We start from the raw sequence: 17,261 nt of genomic DNA, 5'->3' as shown, positions 1-17,261 counted from the left end.
TCCAAGCCGAGTCTGTGACCTACATCACAGCTCACAACAATGCCGGATCCTCAACCCACTGAGCGAGGCCAGGGATTGAACCTTCGTCCTCATGGATACTATCCATTACTGCTGAGCCACTAAGGGAACTCCTTTTTTTTTTTTTTTTTTTTTTTTTTGGTTTATCCTCTCATTCAGCATTGCACTTTTTCTTTTTTTTGCTAATACATCTTCCTTTATTAAGAGAGGTATCTGTTTCTAAGTACTAGCATGTGTATTTACACCTGAGCTTTGTATTGCTCTGTGAAAACCTCAGCACTGTTGTTTGTTCTCAGCATTGTGATAGATGTTTCACAGAGGCTGAGGGAAGGGTGGCCCTCAGGCTCTTTCTTCTCCAAGACATTTCCAGTAAAAGCAGTTTTCCCCAGGTAACACAAGAGCTTTCTTCATAGGAGACATTTTGGAGTGGCCTGTGTAGGAGAACCAGGGCCCAGGAGACCACAGAGGCACCCTCCCCACTGTCCGGGCTTTGGGGTCTGCAGAGCAGCCAGGACAGAGGTCCTCGGGTTTTGTCTGTGTCAGAGCCCTGGCTGTTTTGCTGTCATTCTCACCATCACCTGTCTGTGTGCACAGGACTTGCCCTGGATGGTGGGCTCAGGAGGGGCAGACCCAGGGCAGAGACACTTGCTGAGCACAGAGATGAAGGGAGACTCAGGATGTCTGCAGCCCTAGAAGACAGCCTTCAGTCTTGGGTTTGAATCCTGGCTTTGCCATTTACTAGGAGGTACTCTTGAGAGATTCATTTAAATCTTTAGTTAAAAAAAAAAAAAAGAGTTCTTATCATGGTGCAGTGAAAATGAATCAGACTAGGAACCATGAGGTTGCAGGTTCAATCCCTAGCCTTGCTCAGTGGATTAAGGATCCAGCATTGCAGTGAGCTGTGGTGTCGGTCACAGATGCGGCTCAGATCCCAAGTTGCTGTGGCTGTGGCGTAGGCCAGCGGCTACAGCTCCAATTCAACCCCTAGCCTGGGACCCTCCATATGCCTTGGGTGGGGCCCTAAAAAGCAAAATTAAAAAAACAAAACAAAACAGGAGTTCCTGTCGTGGCGCAGTGTTTAACGAATCCGACTAGGAACCATGAGGTTTCAGGTTCGGTCCCTGCCCTTGCTCAGTGGGTTAAGGATCTGGCGTTGCCGTGAGCTGTGGTGTAGTTTGCAGACATGCCTCGGATCTCACGTTGCTGTGGCTGTGGTGTAGGCTGGCAGCTACAGCTCTGATTCGACCCCTAGCCTGGGAACCTCCATATGCCAAGAGAGCGGCCCAAGAAATGGCAAAAAGACAAAAAAAAAAAAAAAAAAAAAAAAAAGTTTAAAAAACAAACAAACAAACCTTTAGTTTGACATGGGATAACATAGTTAACTGGGATAACGATAGCCACAGCACTGGGTTGTTTGATGATTAAATGAGACGATGCATTCAAAGCACTTAGCAGGCCACCTGGAGAATAGCAACCTGTCACTGAAGGCAGCAGCTCTTACCTGATTGACAGTAAGTGAAAGTTAGTCCAGTGACTCACTGGATATGTAATGGGAGACTCTAGTTCCACCCGCAAATCCCTAAATGCTCTCTTTCCCGAGGCACAGCAGCCCTCTCACCTTACCTCTGTCACCACCTGGCAGGCCAGCTTGGCAGGGATTGGGCAGGGTCCTGGGTGTGAGTCCCCACCCACAGCTGTGCCACGTGGGCAGCGGATGGAACAAGTCCAGATCCGAGGAGCGTAAAAAAGGAGCAAAACTCTCACTTGTCCCCTCCTCTGGGCCTTTCCTGAGGGTCTGGGGAGTTCGTGGCTGCCTCTTAGCTTCTTCCAGGGTTAAGGCACGATGCCCCAGCTTTGCGCCCCTGGTCCAGGCGTTATGGGCGAGGCAGGAAAAGTTATTCCTCTTTTCCCTCTGGGCCTTGGCATTCTCTTTTGGGCACTGAGGAGCTGGACTAGATAATCTCTCTTTTCCTTGTTTCATTTTTGGCTGTACCCATGGCATGTGGAAGCTCCCAGGCCAGGGACTGAACCAGCGCCACAGCTGTGACCCAAGCCACTTCAGTGACAATGCCAGATCCTTAACTTGCTGTGCCACAACAAGGGAACTTCTCTCATTTCCTTTTTGCCCTGATTTTTGGTGGCACTGTGATATCTGGAGAGATTCACAGAATTCCTGGGGAGAATGTCTTTACAGGCAACTGAGGACAGATCCAAATCGAGGATTTCCAGAGCCGTCTCTGTCCTCAGCCACCCCTACTCTGTGGTTTGTGGTGTCCCCTGGCTTTTGAGGATCAGGTGTCTTTAAGATGCAAGAGAGCCACCAGGGGGCTCACAGCCCATCCCTGCACATTTGCAATATCCCCCTGTTCCAGCACCTTTATTCACTGCATTCTGGCCTCAGCTTGGCTAGATCTGGGAAAAGAGCGGTCCAGGCCACCAGTCCCATGAGTAAATGCCTCATTAGCCTCTGGGCTCCACTTGCATCCCATGACCTTGAAGATAACCAGCCTGGACTCCAGCGGGGCTCTGGTTGGGCCACAGCATGCATCCAGAATAATGGGGGTTCTAGGGCTGGGAGCAAGGGGATATAATAAGCACAGAGGGTGTTCCCATCTTGGCTCAGAGGTAACAAGCCTGACTAGCATCCATGAGGATGTGGGTTCTATCCCTGGCCCTGCTCAGTGGGTTAATGATCTGGCATTGCCTTGAGCTGAGGTGTAGCTCGAAGATACAGCTTGGATCCTGAGTTGCTATGGCTGTGGCGTGGGACTGCAGCTATAGCTCCGATTTGACCTTTGGCCCTTAAAAAAAAAAAAGACGATGACAACAACAACAACAACAACAAAGCATAATAGGGGAGTTCCCGTCATGGCTCAGTGGTTAACGAATCTGACTAGGAACCATAAGGTTGTGGATTCGATCCCTGGCCTTGCTCAGTGGGTTAACGATCCGGCGTTGCCATGAGCTGTGGTGTAGGTTGCAGACACAGCTCGGATCCAGCGTTGTTGTGGTTGTGGTGTAGGCCAGCAGCTACAGCTCTGATTCAACCTCTAGCCTGGGAACCTCCATATGCCATGGGTGCAGCCCTAGAAAGATAAAAGACAAACAAAACAAAACAAAAAATTGTTCTTAGATAATCAGCACACTGTGCAGACTAGTGCCTCAGGGGATGGTCTTTTGGCCTGAAGTGTCTTCTGTCTGCAACAAATATTTTCCCTTTTAGACTGGCCTCTAGAGGGTCCGCTGCTGCTTCTGGTAGCTTCCCTTTATATACCCCTAGGAGTAGAAGTCATACAATAGAAATCAGTGTTAAGTGAAGCATTGTGGCCCTAAAATTCTAGTAGTTTTTCTCACTTAATTAATCTCACTTCATCAAACCACTGTTGCACGCTGAACTTTTTAACACAATAAATTCAATAAATTAAGTCACTGAGAGTGGAATCCAAAGAGCTGGGGATTTTGGTGAATCTTTTTTTTCTTTTTAGGGCTACACCCATGGCATATGGAGGTTCCCAGGCTAGGGGTTGAACTGGAGCTGCTGCTGCCCGCCTACGCCACAGCCACATCAACGCTGGATCCGAGCCACATCTGAGACCTATACCACAGCTCATGGCAACGCCAGATCCTTAACCCACTGAGCAAGGCCGGGGATCGAACCCATATCCTTTTGGATACTAGTAGGGTTCATTACCACTGAGTCACCAGGGAGCTCCAGAAGAATTCTTTAAAAAGGAAGACAATAACCAGGATGAGAAGATCAGTTTTCCTGAGTTTCTCTCCAGTGTTGCTACGGTTTCTATAGATTTACACAATTAGTTCTGAGTCAGAAGCCCAGTTCTGACCCAGCCCAGCCCAGAGGTCTCCACGGAAGCCTGAGCTTAGCTGACCTCTGGGGGCCAATAAACTGTTATCCCCACTGTTTTGGTTATTCATGTTATTTTTCTTCTTTCTCACTGGTTGTGAATGTAGATTTTCTTCTCTCTTTTTTAGCTGGCATGGGGCACATGGAGTTCCCTGGCCAAGGATGAGATCCAAGCAGCTGTGGGGCCATGCCAGATCCTTAACCCACTGTGCCTGGCCAGGGAATCAAACCTATGTTCCAGTGCTTCAGAGACTGCTGAATCGATTGTGCCCCAGTGGGAATTCCAACAAATAGTCAATTCTTGATTAGCTTCTTTGTTGCTTTTCCATTTCTTATCCCTTTCTTTCATAGGTTTGAAAACACAATTTTAGTGCTTATCTTTAAAGTTTTAACTTGCATAGACTATGAGCTGAACTAGATCTAATCAACATCTCTACTCTCCTCCTGAACAATGTGAAGAATTGCTTGAAATTCAGAGATGTCCCTTCTGGTTTGTATGCTATTATTTTTCCAACATTTTAACTCTTTTTATTAGCTCCCCTATTTAGAAGTTATTATTATTATTTTAGAATTTTTATGTTAATTTTTATGTAATTTCTTTTCTTTTCTTTCTTTCTTTTTTGGCCACCCCATGGCATGTGGAGTTCCTGGGCCAGGGGGCAGATCTGAGCAGCCACTGTGTGAGGCAGGGGGTTGAACTTACGTCCGTCCCAGTGCTCCAGACATGACATGGGGAAGTTCAGAAATTATTTTTGACTTTCGCAAATATTCAGCTAGGATTAGGCACTTATTGGCTGTTTTCATTATTCTTCATTCACTTTTTGTGTTTCAGATCTTCCTTTTACAGTAATTTTTCTCCTTCAGTATTTGCTTTTGAAGTTTCTTGAGGGTTTGGTGGGGACAAGCCCCTTCAGTTTTTATATATCTGAACATGTCTTTATTTCACTCTCTTCATTTTTTTTTTTTTTTTTGTCTTTTTAGGGCCGCATCTGTGGCATATGGAGGTTCCCAGGCTAGGTGTCCAATCGGAGCTGTAGCTGCTGGCCTAACCACAGCCACAGCAACGCAGGATCTCAGCTGCATCTTCAAACTACACCATCGCTTACGGCAATGCTGCATCCTTAACCCACTGAGCGAGGCCAGGGATCGAATCTGCATCCTCATGGATGCTAGCCGGGTTTGTTAACTGCTGAGCCACGATGGGAACTCCATCTCATCTTCATTCTTCTATTACAGAATTTTTCAAACACATTAAAAATGAAGGAAAACAGTTCTTTGGTGGCCTAGCAGTTAACAACTCGGCATTGTCATGGCCATGGCTCTGGTTACTGTGGGTTCGATCCCTGGCCCAGGAACTTGCACATGCTGAGGGTGTGGCCAAAAAGAAAGAAATAGAGAAAACAGTAGGACAGATACCTGTGTACCACTGCCTGCTTCCATGATGGTCAGTATGTGGCTCATCTTGTGTCGTGATATCCCCCCACCAATCCCACTCCTAATTATTTTGAAGAAAATGCCAGACATCATATAATCTCGTCAGTAACTATTCCAGCCCCTACCCTTGGGGAAGAGTGGGTACCCCTGCCAAAGCCTTCAAGGCTCCCTAACTCCAGGCCTGGGACCCCCATTCACTGTTTGTCTGGTGAGGTCTCCTCACCCACGTGGGGAAGAGACAGATCCACCAAAGACGCCCCCTCCCCGCCCCTCTTCAGTGGGGAAATAGCTCAGCGTTCATCTGCACAGATCTTGGCCTTGGTCATGTTGACAGAAGGTCTTGGGTGGCTCCCCTTCGTGACAAAATAGCGGGGATCTTTCTCCTGCATCGGAAAGTGATAGGTTTTGTCTTAGGTGACAATGTCTGTGAAACAGAATTGTTGCCGGGTGCTTGGAAAGTCTGGGATGTGAGGGCTGCTCTGTTCAATTTATCTAGTTGGGGTCAAGTCTACACCAGTCCTCTGGCTCTTGGTGGGAAAACATAAGGAAGTCAGTCCTTCTCTTTATTTAAAGGTCAACTCTTAGAGATCCAGAGAACAACCAGTTAGGGAGGGCAGTTAAGGCCTGAGAGGAGACAATCTGAAGAACCCATCTCCCCCCAGCAGACACAGCCAAAAAGTAAAGAAAATTGGCCAGCATCGGGGAGGACACGACATTTTATTGTATCTTGCACATTTTATTGTATCCTAGGTTCTCTGAAGGGCTCTGGGCTCACTGATGTTCCGAAGGACAGAGTTCTTCTTGATGGCTGTGTTTGTGGTAGCCCGTGGCTATGTCCCCCAGCAAGGACAGAAACTCAGAAAACTCAATCCTCTGGTCCTTATTCTTGTCCTTTTGCTCAAAGATATTAGCCAGGTAATCGACACCATTTTTGTCCTGTGGGAAAAGACACAAAAACAAAGCCAATTCAGTCCCCAGAGGGTTGCGGGCTGGCAGAAGAGGAGGAGGCAGAGACAGGGAGGCGAGCCCTGGAGGCAGCACGGATGTGGCTGGTGGGACCGTGAGAGGAGGGGAAGTGGGCGTGGGGACAGGAACATCAGCCTGCAGGTCAGGGACAGGCCCTGGCCCGAGACGTCCCATGGGGAGCGGGCTCTGTCCAGGGCTGCCTTGATCAGAGAGCTGCCGGGGTGGTCTCCAGCCCCAGCCCCACTCCCCAGGCCCCTCCAAGGGCCCCAGCCCCCTCCAAGGCACCACCTTCCTGAGGTCGACCCTGGGACTCAAAATAAGCCCGACCCAGACACATAAGGGAATCACCTCGCTGTGCACCTGACACGGACACAACAGGGGAAAGCCACGCTACATCAACCGTGTAAATATGTGAATGAAAGAAGCCCCATCCTGGCCCTCTTCAGCCTAACCCTCCTCTCCTGTCTTCTTCGTGACCCGCAGAAGCTGACGCACTCTGAGTTCCCTCTTCTCTCTGGCCTGGTCTCTCCATCACCTAGGAACCCCTTCTGCTGGTGATCAGTTCAGTACATTCTAATGATCAGATTTAACCAGGTCTGCAAATGAGGGCTTCCTGGTAAAGAAGGAAGTGACATCCTGCATATGTACAGCGAAGTGAAGTCAGTCAGACAATGAGACACCACCATCCGATGCTACCTACCACTGACATGTGGCATCTAAAAAAAAGGACACAATGAACTTCTTTGCAGAACAGATACTGACTCACGGACTTTGAAAAACTTATGGTTTCCAAAGGAGACAGGTTGGGGGTGGGGGGGTGGGCTGGGGGTTTGGCATGGAAATGCTGTAAAATTTGGTTGTGATGGTTGTTGTACACCCATAAATGTAATAAAATTCATTAAGCGATTTTTAAAAATTCTGCATATAGCCAGGGAACAGCCTGGTGGTCACCAGCAGGGAGAGGGATGGGGATTCAGAGGCACCAACGACCAGGTATAAAACGAATAGGGCACAAGCCGGGAAAGGACAGCTCAGGAACCATGGCCGACAGTTGATAATTTCCTCGATGGGGGGGGGGGGGATCTGTAAACACATCCAATCACGATGTCGTACCCTTGAAACTACTAGAACATTGGGAACCAACTATACTTCCAAACAAATCCATGAAGACAATTGTGGTCCCTCCTCTTAAAAAACAAAAAAACAAAAAAACACTTCTGTCCGTCAGCGATGGAACTTCTATCACCTTCCCTCGAATCTCAAGGACCCTGATGGGAGAGCACATGGGCTTGAGGCTCACGCAGGGGGTGTGACAGGTGAGAGGGGACCCTTCCCTGCCCCCCAGTCGGAGCCCTTTCTGACCACCTACGAACAACCGTGTCTACCAGACATGTTCCTACTTGGCTACAGGTACCCGATCTGTGCACCCCGGTAAGAAGGCAGGCTAGGAAGTCCCACCGCCCCTTTCCCAGACGAGAACGTGGAGGATCAGCGAATAAGAGTGACCTGTCCCAGGTCACAGGGCACAGGGTCCTCAGCCACGCCAGGGCTCAAGCAACGTGGGGAAGCGGATCCCAACTCACACAGGCACTGAGGAAGTTGGGGAAATTCTCCTGCAGCAGCTTCAGCAGGCCCTCCTTGTCGATGGTGTCACTGTCGTCTGTGAATTTGTGGAACAGGTCGATCGTGTCCATCATGGACTTCTCGGCCGGAGTGGTGCTCATCTTGGCTTTCGAAACAGCTGCCAGAAAGAGAGACAGTGCCAGGTGGTGTCCTTCCCCGAGGGGAGGGGCTCCCCCCCACCCCCGCCCGGGGGGTGGGTGGGTGGGCGGACAGCAGGAAAGGGAGGCTGGGAGGGAGGGAGGGGGGGAGTGCGGTCCCCTCAGCGGTGGGAGGGGTTGCTCAGGAGGGGGAGGCGGGGCCACGGGTGGGACCTGGGCCCCCGCAGGTGAGGCCCTAAGAGGAGGAAGGAGATCAGCGGGAGTCCACCCGCGGAGGAGCGCGGGCCAAGGAAGCAGCGATGCGGGGGCTCAGCCGCCCCGAGAAGCGCTGAAGCCTGAGCTGGGACCCAGATACACAGCATTTGATGGCCCCACACTTCAGACCGCAGCAAAGCCGTCCCCTCCAGCTTCGACATCAGGGTAAGGGTCCCGGAGGCACAGCAGGGGCCTCACGGCTCTGGCCTGACCCTCCTGGGCTGCTGTGGGAAGGCGCCCCGGAGCCCGCAGTGACCCAAAGCAAGCTCCTGGGGAAATGGGCTGGGGGAGCTGCCCAGCATGCGTGTAGACACACAGCCCCGCCCTGATCCCTGAGGAGGTCTTGCTGGACCCTCCCCGAGAACCAGAAAGAGGGACAGGGCACCAGAGTCAGCCTGGGGTTTGAAATGGACAGAAACCCCTAGGCTGTTGGGGGGATGCGGGGATGGAGGGGTGAGAAGTGCATGTTCTTGGGGCTGATCCGCCCTGCCTGCCTCTCTGCTCTCTGACATTCTCTCCAAGGCTTGATCTCAGTGAAGCAAAGGGAAGGTCTGACTTCCCAGAGCAGGTTCCCCAGCAGCAGTCAGAGGTCTGGGCTGCCCTGGACCCCAGCCGGAGGAGCCAGACAGTGCAGCCCTCACATCCCAGGCTTTCCAGAACTTCCAGGAAAGGGAAATGGCTTTGTTTTCAGGCCTGGGCATCTAAGACAACCCCCAACCCCTCCTGGTGACACGGGAGGGAGAAAGAGTCCTGTTCTTTTGTCCCTAAGAGGAGCCACCTAAGGCCTTCTGTCCCCTTGGCCAAGACCAGAGCTGAGCCATGTGTCCAGAGGGTCACCGAGCATGTCCCTGTGGGGGGGTGGGGGGTTGATCCAGAGCAATGGTGAGTGGGGGTCCCAGGCCTGGGGTTAGGGAGCCTTCCAGGCTTGGGCAGGGGCCCCCACTCTCCCCAAGGCTGAGGGGGTGGGGTCCTCAGCAGCCCAGGGTCTGACAGGCAGGTGAATCCAGAGAAGAAAGAAGAAGAGGAGGAGGGGGTGCCCTCGGCGCCCCCTGGGAGCCTTTCTACCAGAGGCGTCACCGAGGAGCCCAGGGAGGAATGGGGGGCATCGGGTCAGCCCGCTTGCTGGACGGATGGGGCCCTGCAGCTGGCAGAGCTGCGACGGTCCCCCAGGCTCCTGAATCCCCTCCCAGAGCTGCCACCCTGCTGCTCCTCACTGGGCTGTGCGCTCCTCCTGCAAAAGGCACAGAGGCAGGTGAGACTCACCTGAGCTGAGGGGACGTCCCTGAGGAGGAGGCTGAGCGAGCTGTGCTCTGGGGCCCAGAGCGGTCCCTTTATAAGGCTCAGCTGGGAGCCCTGGGGCTGTGGGTGCCGCCTGCTCCCGGGAGCTCTGCCCCCGCTCAGGTGGGTGGCCGCACCCTCGAGGGCGTGCTCAGCATTTCCAGGCACAATCCCAGGTCACTGGGTCCTGCACCTCCCAGGGAGCCTCCCGCAGAGCTTCTCCTGAGCCCAGCTTGATGTGGGGCTGGGCGGCCCGTGGCAGGTGTCACCCCAGCTCAGGGGATGGGGTAGCGGAAACTGGGTTTCTGGACCTAAAGAGGGTGAGGGCAGCCTGGCCACTTCCGTTCCCTCGGAGCCTCTACACACTTGGTCTGAGAGCTGAAAGTGCCCCGACCCCCGCCCCGTGCTGAGAGCTGCCAACGTGTCCGGCCCCACGGGCCCCGCTGTGGCCTCTGCCTGCGTGATCCTCACCGCCTCTGACCAAGATCCACTGTCTCCACGGGTTAGGAGTGGCAAATAGGCGCGTCGGGATGTAGGTAAAGTGAGCGCCTACAGCGGGGGGACCGCAGTCAGGATGTGAGCCCAGAAAAGCCTGAGCCTCAGTCCTTCAGCGAAACCTCAGGCCTGTGCCCTGGGAACTCACGGTCCGGGGCCAGGAAGCAGGGTCACTGCCACCTTCACATCCTGGAGGGGGTGGGGGGTCCTGGGAGGGAGACAGGTGTCAGGACCCACAGTGACAGAGGAGGGAACACACAGAGGGGGGTGGGCTCAGCCCTGTCACCTGCAGCCGAAGGGACAGTGGGGCTCAGAGCCCTGAGTGGGGACGTCACCTCTCCCCTCTGGAGTTCACTCTGCAGCCCCGGGTGCTGGGCCCTCCAGGCCGGGTCCAGAGGTGCGGATGGCCATGGAAGGAGCCCGCAGAAAGGGGTTGGGCCACGTTGCCTCCCGGCCCCTTGACTCTGACTTCCCCCAGGTCTTCAAGGGCCTTCCTCCTTCCTCCATGCAAAACAGCGTGCTCAGGAGTCGGAGGCCCTGCTCTGGCCTCTCCTGTGCCCCACCCTGCCGCGGAGAGGCTGGTCCAGGAGCGGGAACCAGGAGCCTGGAGGCAGGCTGAGGCCTGGGGGCCTCCGGGGAGCCACCCTGCTGACTCTCTGTTCCCCTTAGACTGTCCTCCCATGGAGTGAGGGGTCGGGTTCCGGCTTTGGTGGCCCTGGGCCCGGCCCCTCCCTCCCACCCACCCAGCCTCCCCGTCCCCATCCTGTCCGCATTTCCAGCACACACCCCCTGATTCACTGATTTAATCTCTTCTCAGCCCTGCTGAAACCCTCCCTGGAAGGATGCAACTGACTCTTCGGGCGGGAGAAGTGGGACTGAGTTCCCAGTTAAGCCCAGTCATAGCTTGGGAAGTTTGAACCCTGCCAAAGTACTTCAAATTCATTGGTAATTTTTACAATAAATTTTCCTTTTGTCCGATCCTTGGCCTCCGTTTCAGGAGCTGAGCGCTTCATAAGCTTCAGGTCCTGATCTCTGGCAGGTTCCCTGTCTTCTTTCATTTATCTGTTTCTTTTCCTCTAATCCGCATTCCCCGTCCTCTCCCCCCAGAAGCCTCGAGTTGTTCTGTGTATAGGTAAGCATTGTTGCCAACATGACTAGTTATTTTGGTCCATGGACTGTGACAGGTTTTATTTTTACATAGGCCAAGCTTACAGAAATGCATGGCAAACGAAAATGTATGTACAGGAGTTCCCCCTATGGCACAACGGGATTGGGGGCCTGTCTGGAGTGCTGGGACCCAGGCCCTGCACAGTGGGGTAAGGATCCCGTGTTGCTGTGGCTTCAGTGTAGGTGCAGCCGCAGCTCCGATCTGACCCCTGGCCCAGGAACTCCATGTGCCCTGGGGCAGCCAAGAGGGAAAACATAATGGACACGCAGCCCAATAAATGCTCTCTACCACCTCTACCCATCACCCAGGTCGAAAGGGACCAGTGGCGACACTCCCTCACCCACTGCCCTTCTCTGTCCTCCCAAGAAAACCACCACTTGGACTTTCACAATAAGGCTCCCTTTTGTTTGCTTTGTATTTTCCCACTTAAGCATATGTCTGTAGACACTGTAGTTTTGCCTCATTTCTTTCTGAATTTGCACGAGTGGAAAGAGTCTTCTGTAGCTACATTCTTTAGCTCAAGAGGAACGTTGTGAGCCTTATCCATGTTTGTTAGAGCGTGTCCTGTGTTTTTTCATTGCTGTAAAATATTCCTTCGTGTGAATGTGCCCGTGATTTCTAATATTTCTGCTTCAAAGCCCACATGTTGTTCATTTTCTTGTCTTCCTTCTTGAGTGGTTTCCCGCTCAGATGGCCAGGGACTTTGACCTGTGGCCTCATCTTATCCCAGGGTATCAGCCCCCTTGTCTGGTGAATGTGTGTGGAAGGGGCCCAGGGCAGCCCTGGTTGTGCCTGTGCTGGGTGTTTGGGGAACGAGGAGAGGATGAGCCTCAGGACACAGAGCCGGGGTCCCAGGGACCGTCTTTGGATCAAAACTGTTTGCTGTGAAAGAGATCAGGGTTTGCAACCATTCTCGGCAGCCCATCGCAGCCCAGCATCGCCCTTAGCATTGACTTCCATCCAGAGGACTACAGAGAAGCTTCCAGTGCCTCAGCCAAAAAGCCTTTGGAACCCAAGGGCTGCCCATCCAGGTCAAACGCAGCTTGAACCTCTGTGAGGCTTTGGGTGTCTGGAAAGGAAGATTGTTCTGTTCACCCATCCAGGCAATGAGGAAAATAGCCATCAAGAACCACTATCTGGAGTTCCCGTCGTGGCTCAGTGGTTAACGAACCCAAGTAGCATCCATGAGGATGCGGGTTTGAACCCTGGCCTTGGGCAGTGGGTTAAGGATCTGGCGTTGTCGTGAGCTGTGGGGTGGGTCACAGATGTGTCTTGCATCCCGTGTTGCTGTGGCTGTGGTGTAGGCTGCTGGCTACGGGTCCGATTGGACCCTTAGCCTGGGAGCCTCCCTGTGCCATAGTTGTGGTCCCAATAGGACAAAAATAAAATAAAAAAATAAAATAAAAATAAAGTAACAGAAAAAGATCCACTATCTGTGAACAAGCTCTGTGCTTCCCTGAGGTGGAAGCAGAGATGATTGGTCCCCTGTGTGAGTGGACAACAGAGCGGACCCAGGCACTGAGCCTTGGAGGGCAAGGGGCAGACCCAAATCACCAGCCACAGAGGAGAAGACCCAAGAAAAATACGGATCTGGGCAAAAACCCAGGCTCTTCTGTGAGGATCAGAGCTGGCCTGTTGCCTCCAGGAAAACTGGCTGTGTTCTACCAACTTCCCAGAGCATGGCGGCCCTGCCCAGATTTCCCATCAGAACCCTGGGGCCTCCCAGTGGGCACTCCACCCAGGCCACCTCACCCTGAACCTTTGCCCCATCACAAGCCCCAAGGGGCCAGGGTAAAAGGGATGGGAGACTCTGGGTTAGAACAGAGATGAAGGGCTTGCTGCACTCCGGGAACGGTGGCTGTGGGTGTCTGGAAAGGATGATTGGTTTTGTGCACGCATCTGGGCATTTTGAAGTAATAGCTAATAGTTTGAGTTCCCGTTATGGCTCAGCAGAACCAAACACAACGAGAGTTCCATCCCTAGCCCCACTCAGTGAGTTAAGGATTGGGCATTGCCATGAGCTATGGTGTAAGTCACAGATGAGGCTCAGATTCCGCATTGCTGTGGCTGTGGTGTAGGCCAGCAGCTGCTACCTGATTCCTCTCCTAGCCTGGGAACTTCCATATGCCACAAGCATGGCCCTAAAAAGACGAAAGAAAGAAAGAGAGAAAGAGAGAAAGAAAGAGGGAGGGAGGAAGGAAGGAAAGGAGAGAGAGAGAGAGAGGAAGGAAGGAAGGAGGGAGGGAGGAAAGAAGGAAAGAAAGAAAAGAAATAATAGCAAATAATTTAAAAGAAAAAACCAAAAACCCTTCCATTTTTGAACAATCTGCACCAAGCATTGCACTAGTGATTAAATTTCCTAAAATGGAAACGTATTATTGTGACCTTTCTTCTTTTCTAATATATGTATTCGATGCTAAAAATTACCCTCTTAGCACTGTTTTTGCGGTATCCCAAAATGATGTTTTGATAAGTTGTATTTTCCTTTTCTTCTAGTTCAAAATATTTTTTATTTTCTCTTGATATATCTTCTTTGACCCACATATAACTTAGAAATGTGTTATTTGATCTGTAAAAATGTTGGCATTTTCCAGGTATCTTTCTATTATTGATTTTTATTTTATTTCCCCTGTGGTCTGAGAGCCTACATGGTAGGACTTACCTTCTTTTAAATTTGTTAAGGTGTGTTGGACGACCCAGATTATAGTCTATCTTGAAGAATGTACCATATAAGCTTGAGAAGAATGTATTTTCTTTTGTGGTTGGATAAAGTGGTCCATAAAAGTCAATTAGTCCAATTGATTGGTGAGGCTGTTCAATTCAACTATGTCCTCGTTGAATTTCTGCCTGCTGGATAAGTCCATTTCTGAGAGGAAAGTGTCTATGTCTCCAACAGTAATAGTGGATCCGTCTATTTCTCCTTGCAGTTCTATCAGTTATCAGTTTTTGTCTTATCTATTTTGATGCTCTATTGTTAGGTGCATACACATTAAGGGGGTTTGTGTCTTCTTGAAGAATTGATGGCTTTCCATTACATACATAATGCCTCTTTTGTCTCTGATCATTTTTCTTGCTCCAGAGTCTGTTTAATCTGAAATTAATTTGTTCATTAAAACCTCCTGCTTTTTCTAGATTTGTATTAGCATGGTATATTTTTCTCCATCTTTTCTTTCTTTTTTTTTTTTTTCTTTCTTTTTAGGGCTGCACCCACGGCATATGGAAGTTCCCAGGCTAGGGGTTGAGTCAGAGCTGCAGCTGCTGGCTTACACCACAGCCACAGCAACGCCAGCTCTAAGCCTTGTTTGCAACCTACACCACAGCTCACAGCAATGCCAGATCCTTAACCCAATGAGCAAGGCCAGGATTGAACCCACATCCTCATGGATACTAGTCTGGTTCATTGCCAATGAGCCACAATGGGACCTCCCATCTTTTCACTGTTAATTTACCTGTGTCCTTGTATCTAAAAGCCGGTTTCTTCATACAGGTGGTTGCAGGATTGGAAGGTGGGGGATGAAAAGGGAAAAATGGTAACTAGTTGAAGTAATGAGTGCTAATTAGCTTGACTGAGGTGATTGTCTCACAGTGTGTATATATATGAAACCATCTCATTTTATATCTTAAATATACACAATTTTTATCCATTGAACCCTAACAAACCTGAAAAAAAGATCTTTAAGACTAAAAATAAAATAAAAGCCAGCATTTGTAGAGATCCTATAGATGTCTTGTTTTTTAACTCACTCTGACAACCTCTGTCTTTTAATGGGTATATTTAGACCATTCACATTAAATGTGATTATTAATATAGTTGGGTTAATATCAACCATATTTGTAGCTGTTTTCTAGTCATTGTCCTTTTCGTGGGTTTTTTCCTCTTTCATTTTTTTTCTGCCTTCTCTGGTTTTAGCTGAACATTTTATACGGTTCCATTTTCTCTCTCCTCTTAATATATCAATTATACTTATTTTGTTAAATGTCTTTAATGGTTGCCCTAGAGTTTGTAATAGAGATTTATAACTAATCTAAATCCACTTTCAGATAGTACTGTACTACTTCGCAGTTCTTGCAGTTACCTTATAACAAAGTACTCCCCCCAATTCCCTCTTCTCTCTTACGACATTTTTATTTATTTCTCTTATTCATAATCACTTAATACACTATAACAATAATTATTTGAAAGAGATCATAATCTGTTAGATCAATTAAGAATAGGAAAAATATGTTGTATGTCAATTACACTTCAGTCAAAAAATAAATTTCTAAGACATGAAAAAAGATGGATTTCCTGTCGTGGCGCAGCAGAAATGGATCCAACTAGGAGCCATGAGGTTGTGGGTTCGATCCCTGGCCTTGCTCAGTGGATTAAGGATCCGGCGTTGCTGTGAGCTATGGCGTAGCCCGGCAGCTACAGCTCCTATTAGACCCCAAGCCTGGGAACCTCCATGTGCCGCAGGTGCGGCCCTAAAAAAGACAAAAAGACAAAAAAACAAAAAAGTAAGAAATGAAAAGAGAATAAGAAAAATAAAAAATGTAGTTATCTTCATTTATTCCTTCTCTATCACTCTTTTTTTCTTTTTTGTAAGCCTGAGTTTCTTTTTTTTTTTTTTTTTTTTTTTTGCTTTTTTTTTTTTTTTTTGCTATTTCTTGGGCCGCTCCCCGCGGCATATGGAGGTTCCCAGGCTAGGGGTCGAATTGGAGCTGTAGCCACCGGCCTACACCAGAGCCACAGCAACGCAGGATCCGAGCCGCGTCTGCAACCTACACCACAGCTCACGGCAACGCCGGATCGTTAACCCACTGAGCAAGGGCAGGGACCGAACCCGCAACCTCATGGTTCCTAGTCGGATTCGTTAACCACTGCGCCACGACGGGAACTCCCTGAGTTTCTGACCTATATAATTTTCCTTCTCTCTGAAGAACTTCTGATGACATTTTTTCCAAGAGAGGTTTACTGGCAGCAAATTCTCTCAGTTTTTTGTTTGTGGAGGTTTTTTGGTTTTTTGGTTTTTTCTGAGAAAGTATTTCTCCTTCACATTTGCAGGATAATTTCGTTAAATAGAGAATTCCAGGTCGGCAGGATTTTTCTTTAAACACTTTCAGCACTCCATTCTCTTCTTTCTTGCATGGTCTCTGAAGAGAAATCTAATATAACCATTAATCCTTGTTCCTCTATAGATAAAGTGAGGAAGTTTGTCCCTCTCTGGCTTCTTTCACGATTTTCTATTTGTATTTAAATTTCTGAAATTTGAGTATGATATGCCTAGTTGTGGGTTTTTGGTTTGGTTTGGTTTGGTTTGCATTTATGCTGCTTGGCGTCCTCTGAGATTTCTGGATCTGTGGTTTGGTGTCTATCTATCATTAATTTTGGAAAGTTCTCACAGCCCACAGAATGGGAGAAAATACTTGCAAATGAAGTGACTGACAGGGATGAATCTCCAAAATTTATAAACATCTCCTGCAGCTCAATACCGAAAAGCAAACAACCCCATGAAAAAATAGGCAGAAGATCTAAACAGACATTTCTCCAAAGAAGACATACAGAAGACCAAAAAGCACATGAAAAGATGTTCAACATCACTAATTATTAGAGAAATGCAAAACAAAACTACTATAAGGTGCAACCTTATATCAGCCAGAATGGCCATAATCAAAAAGTCTACAAACAATAAATGCTGGAGAGGGTGTGGAGAAAATGGAACCCTGTTACACTGTTGGTGGGAATGTAAATTGGTGCAACCGCTGTGGAAAACATTATGGAGATTCCTCAGAAAACTAAAAATAGAACTACTGTTTGACCCAGCAATGCCACTCCTGGGCATCTATCCAGAAAAAAACATGACTCAAAAAGATATATGTATTCAGTGTTTATTGCAGCACTATATTCAATAGCCAAGAAATGGAAACAACCTAAATACCCATCAACAGAGGAGGGGATAAAGAAGATGTGGTATGTATACGCAATGGAATATTACTCAGCCATTAAAAGGAAAGAAATAATGGCATTTGCAGCAACATGGGTGGACCTAGAAATTATCATGCTTGTAATTCCCGTTGTGGCACA

General features: G+C 49.3%; 1 protein-coding gene across 1 annotated transcript; it reads right to left on the bottom strand.

Annotated features, from left to right (window-relative positions):
- Positions 1-6,012: 6,012 nt before the first annotated feature.
- LOC110260465 (protein S100-A7-like) lies at positions 6,013-8,019 on the bottom strand. The gene is made up of 2 exons (XM_021090793.2): positions 7,864-8,019; positions 6,013-6,250 (listed from the first exon to the last, which is right to left on the bottom strand). The coding sequence occupies exons 1-2, from the start codon at positions 8,002-8,004 to the stop codon at positions 6,086-6,088; spliced, it is 306 nt and encodes a 101-aa protein (XP_020946452.2). The 5' UTR covers positions 8,005-8,019; the 3' UTR covers positions 6,013-6,085.
- Positions 8,020-17,261: the final 9,242 nt, after the last annotated feature.

This window comes from Sus scrofa, chromosome 4, assembly GCF_054392235.1.
Source record: "Sus scrofa isolate SSC_HxYL_T2T_F1_AM1 chromosome 4, Sscrofa_HxYL_maternal_Yorkshire_Landrace_v2.0, whole genome shotgun sequence".
In the NCBI taxonomy this organism is placed as follows: domain Eukaryota; kingdom Metazoa; phylum Chordata; class Mammalia; order Artiodactyla; family Suidae; genus Sus; species Sus scrofa.
The sequence above is the reverse complement of the archived record's forward strand: the minus strand, read 5'-3'. Positions and strand labels throughout refer to the sequence as shown.

Coding starts and splice junctions, on each gene's coding strand:
- LOC110260465 (XM_021090793.2), bottom strand. CDS start 8,004: ATGAGCACCACTCCGGCCGAGAAGTCCATGATGGACACGATCGACCTG. Junction 6,251..7,863: donor CCAACTTCCTCAGTGCCTGT/GTGAGTTGGGAT, acceptor CTTTTCCCACAG/GACAAAAATGGTGTCGATTA.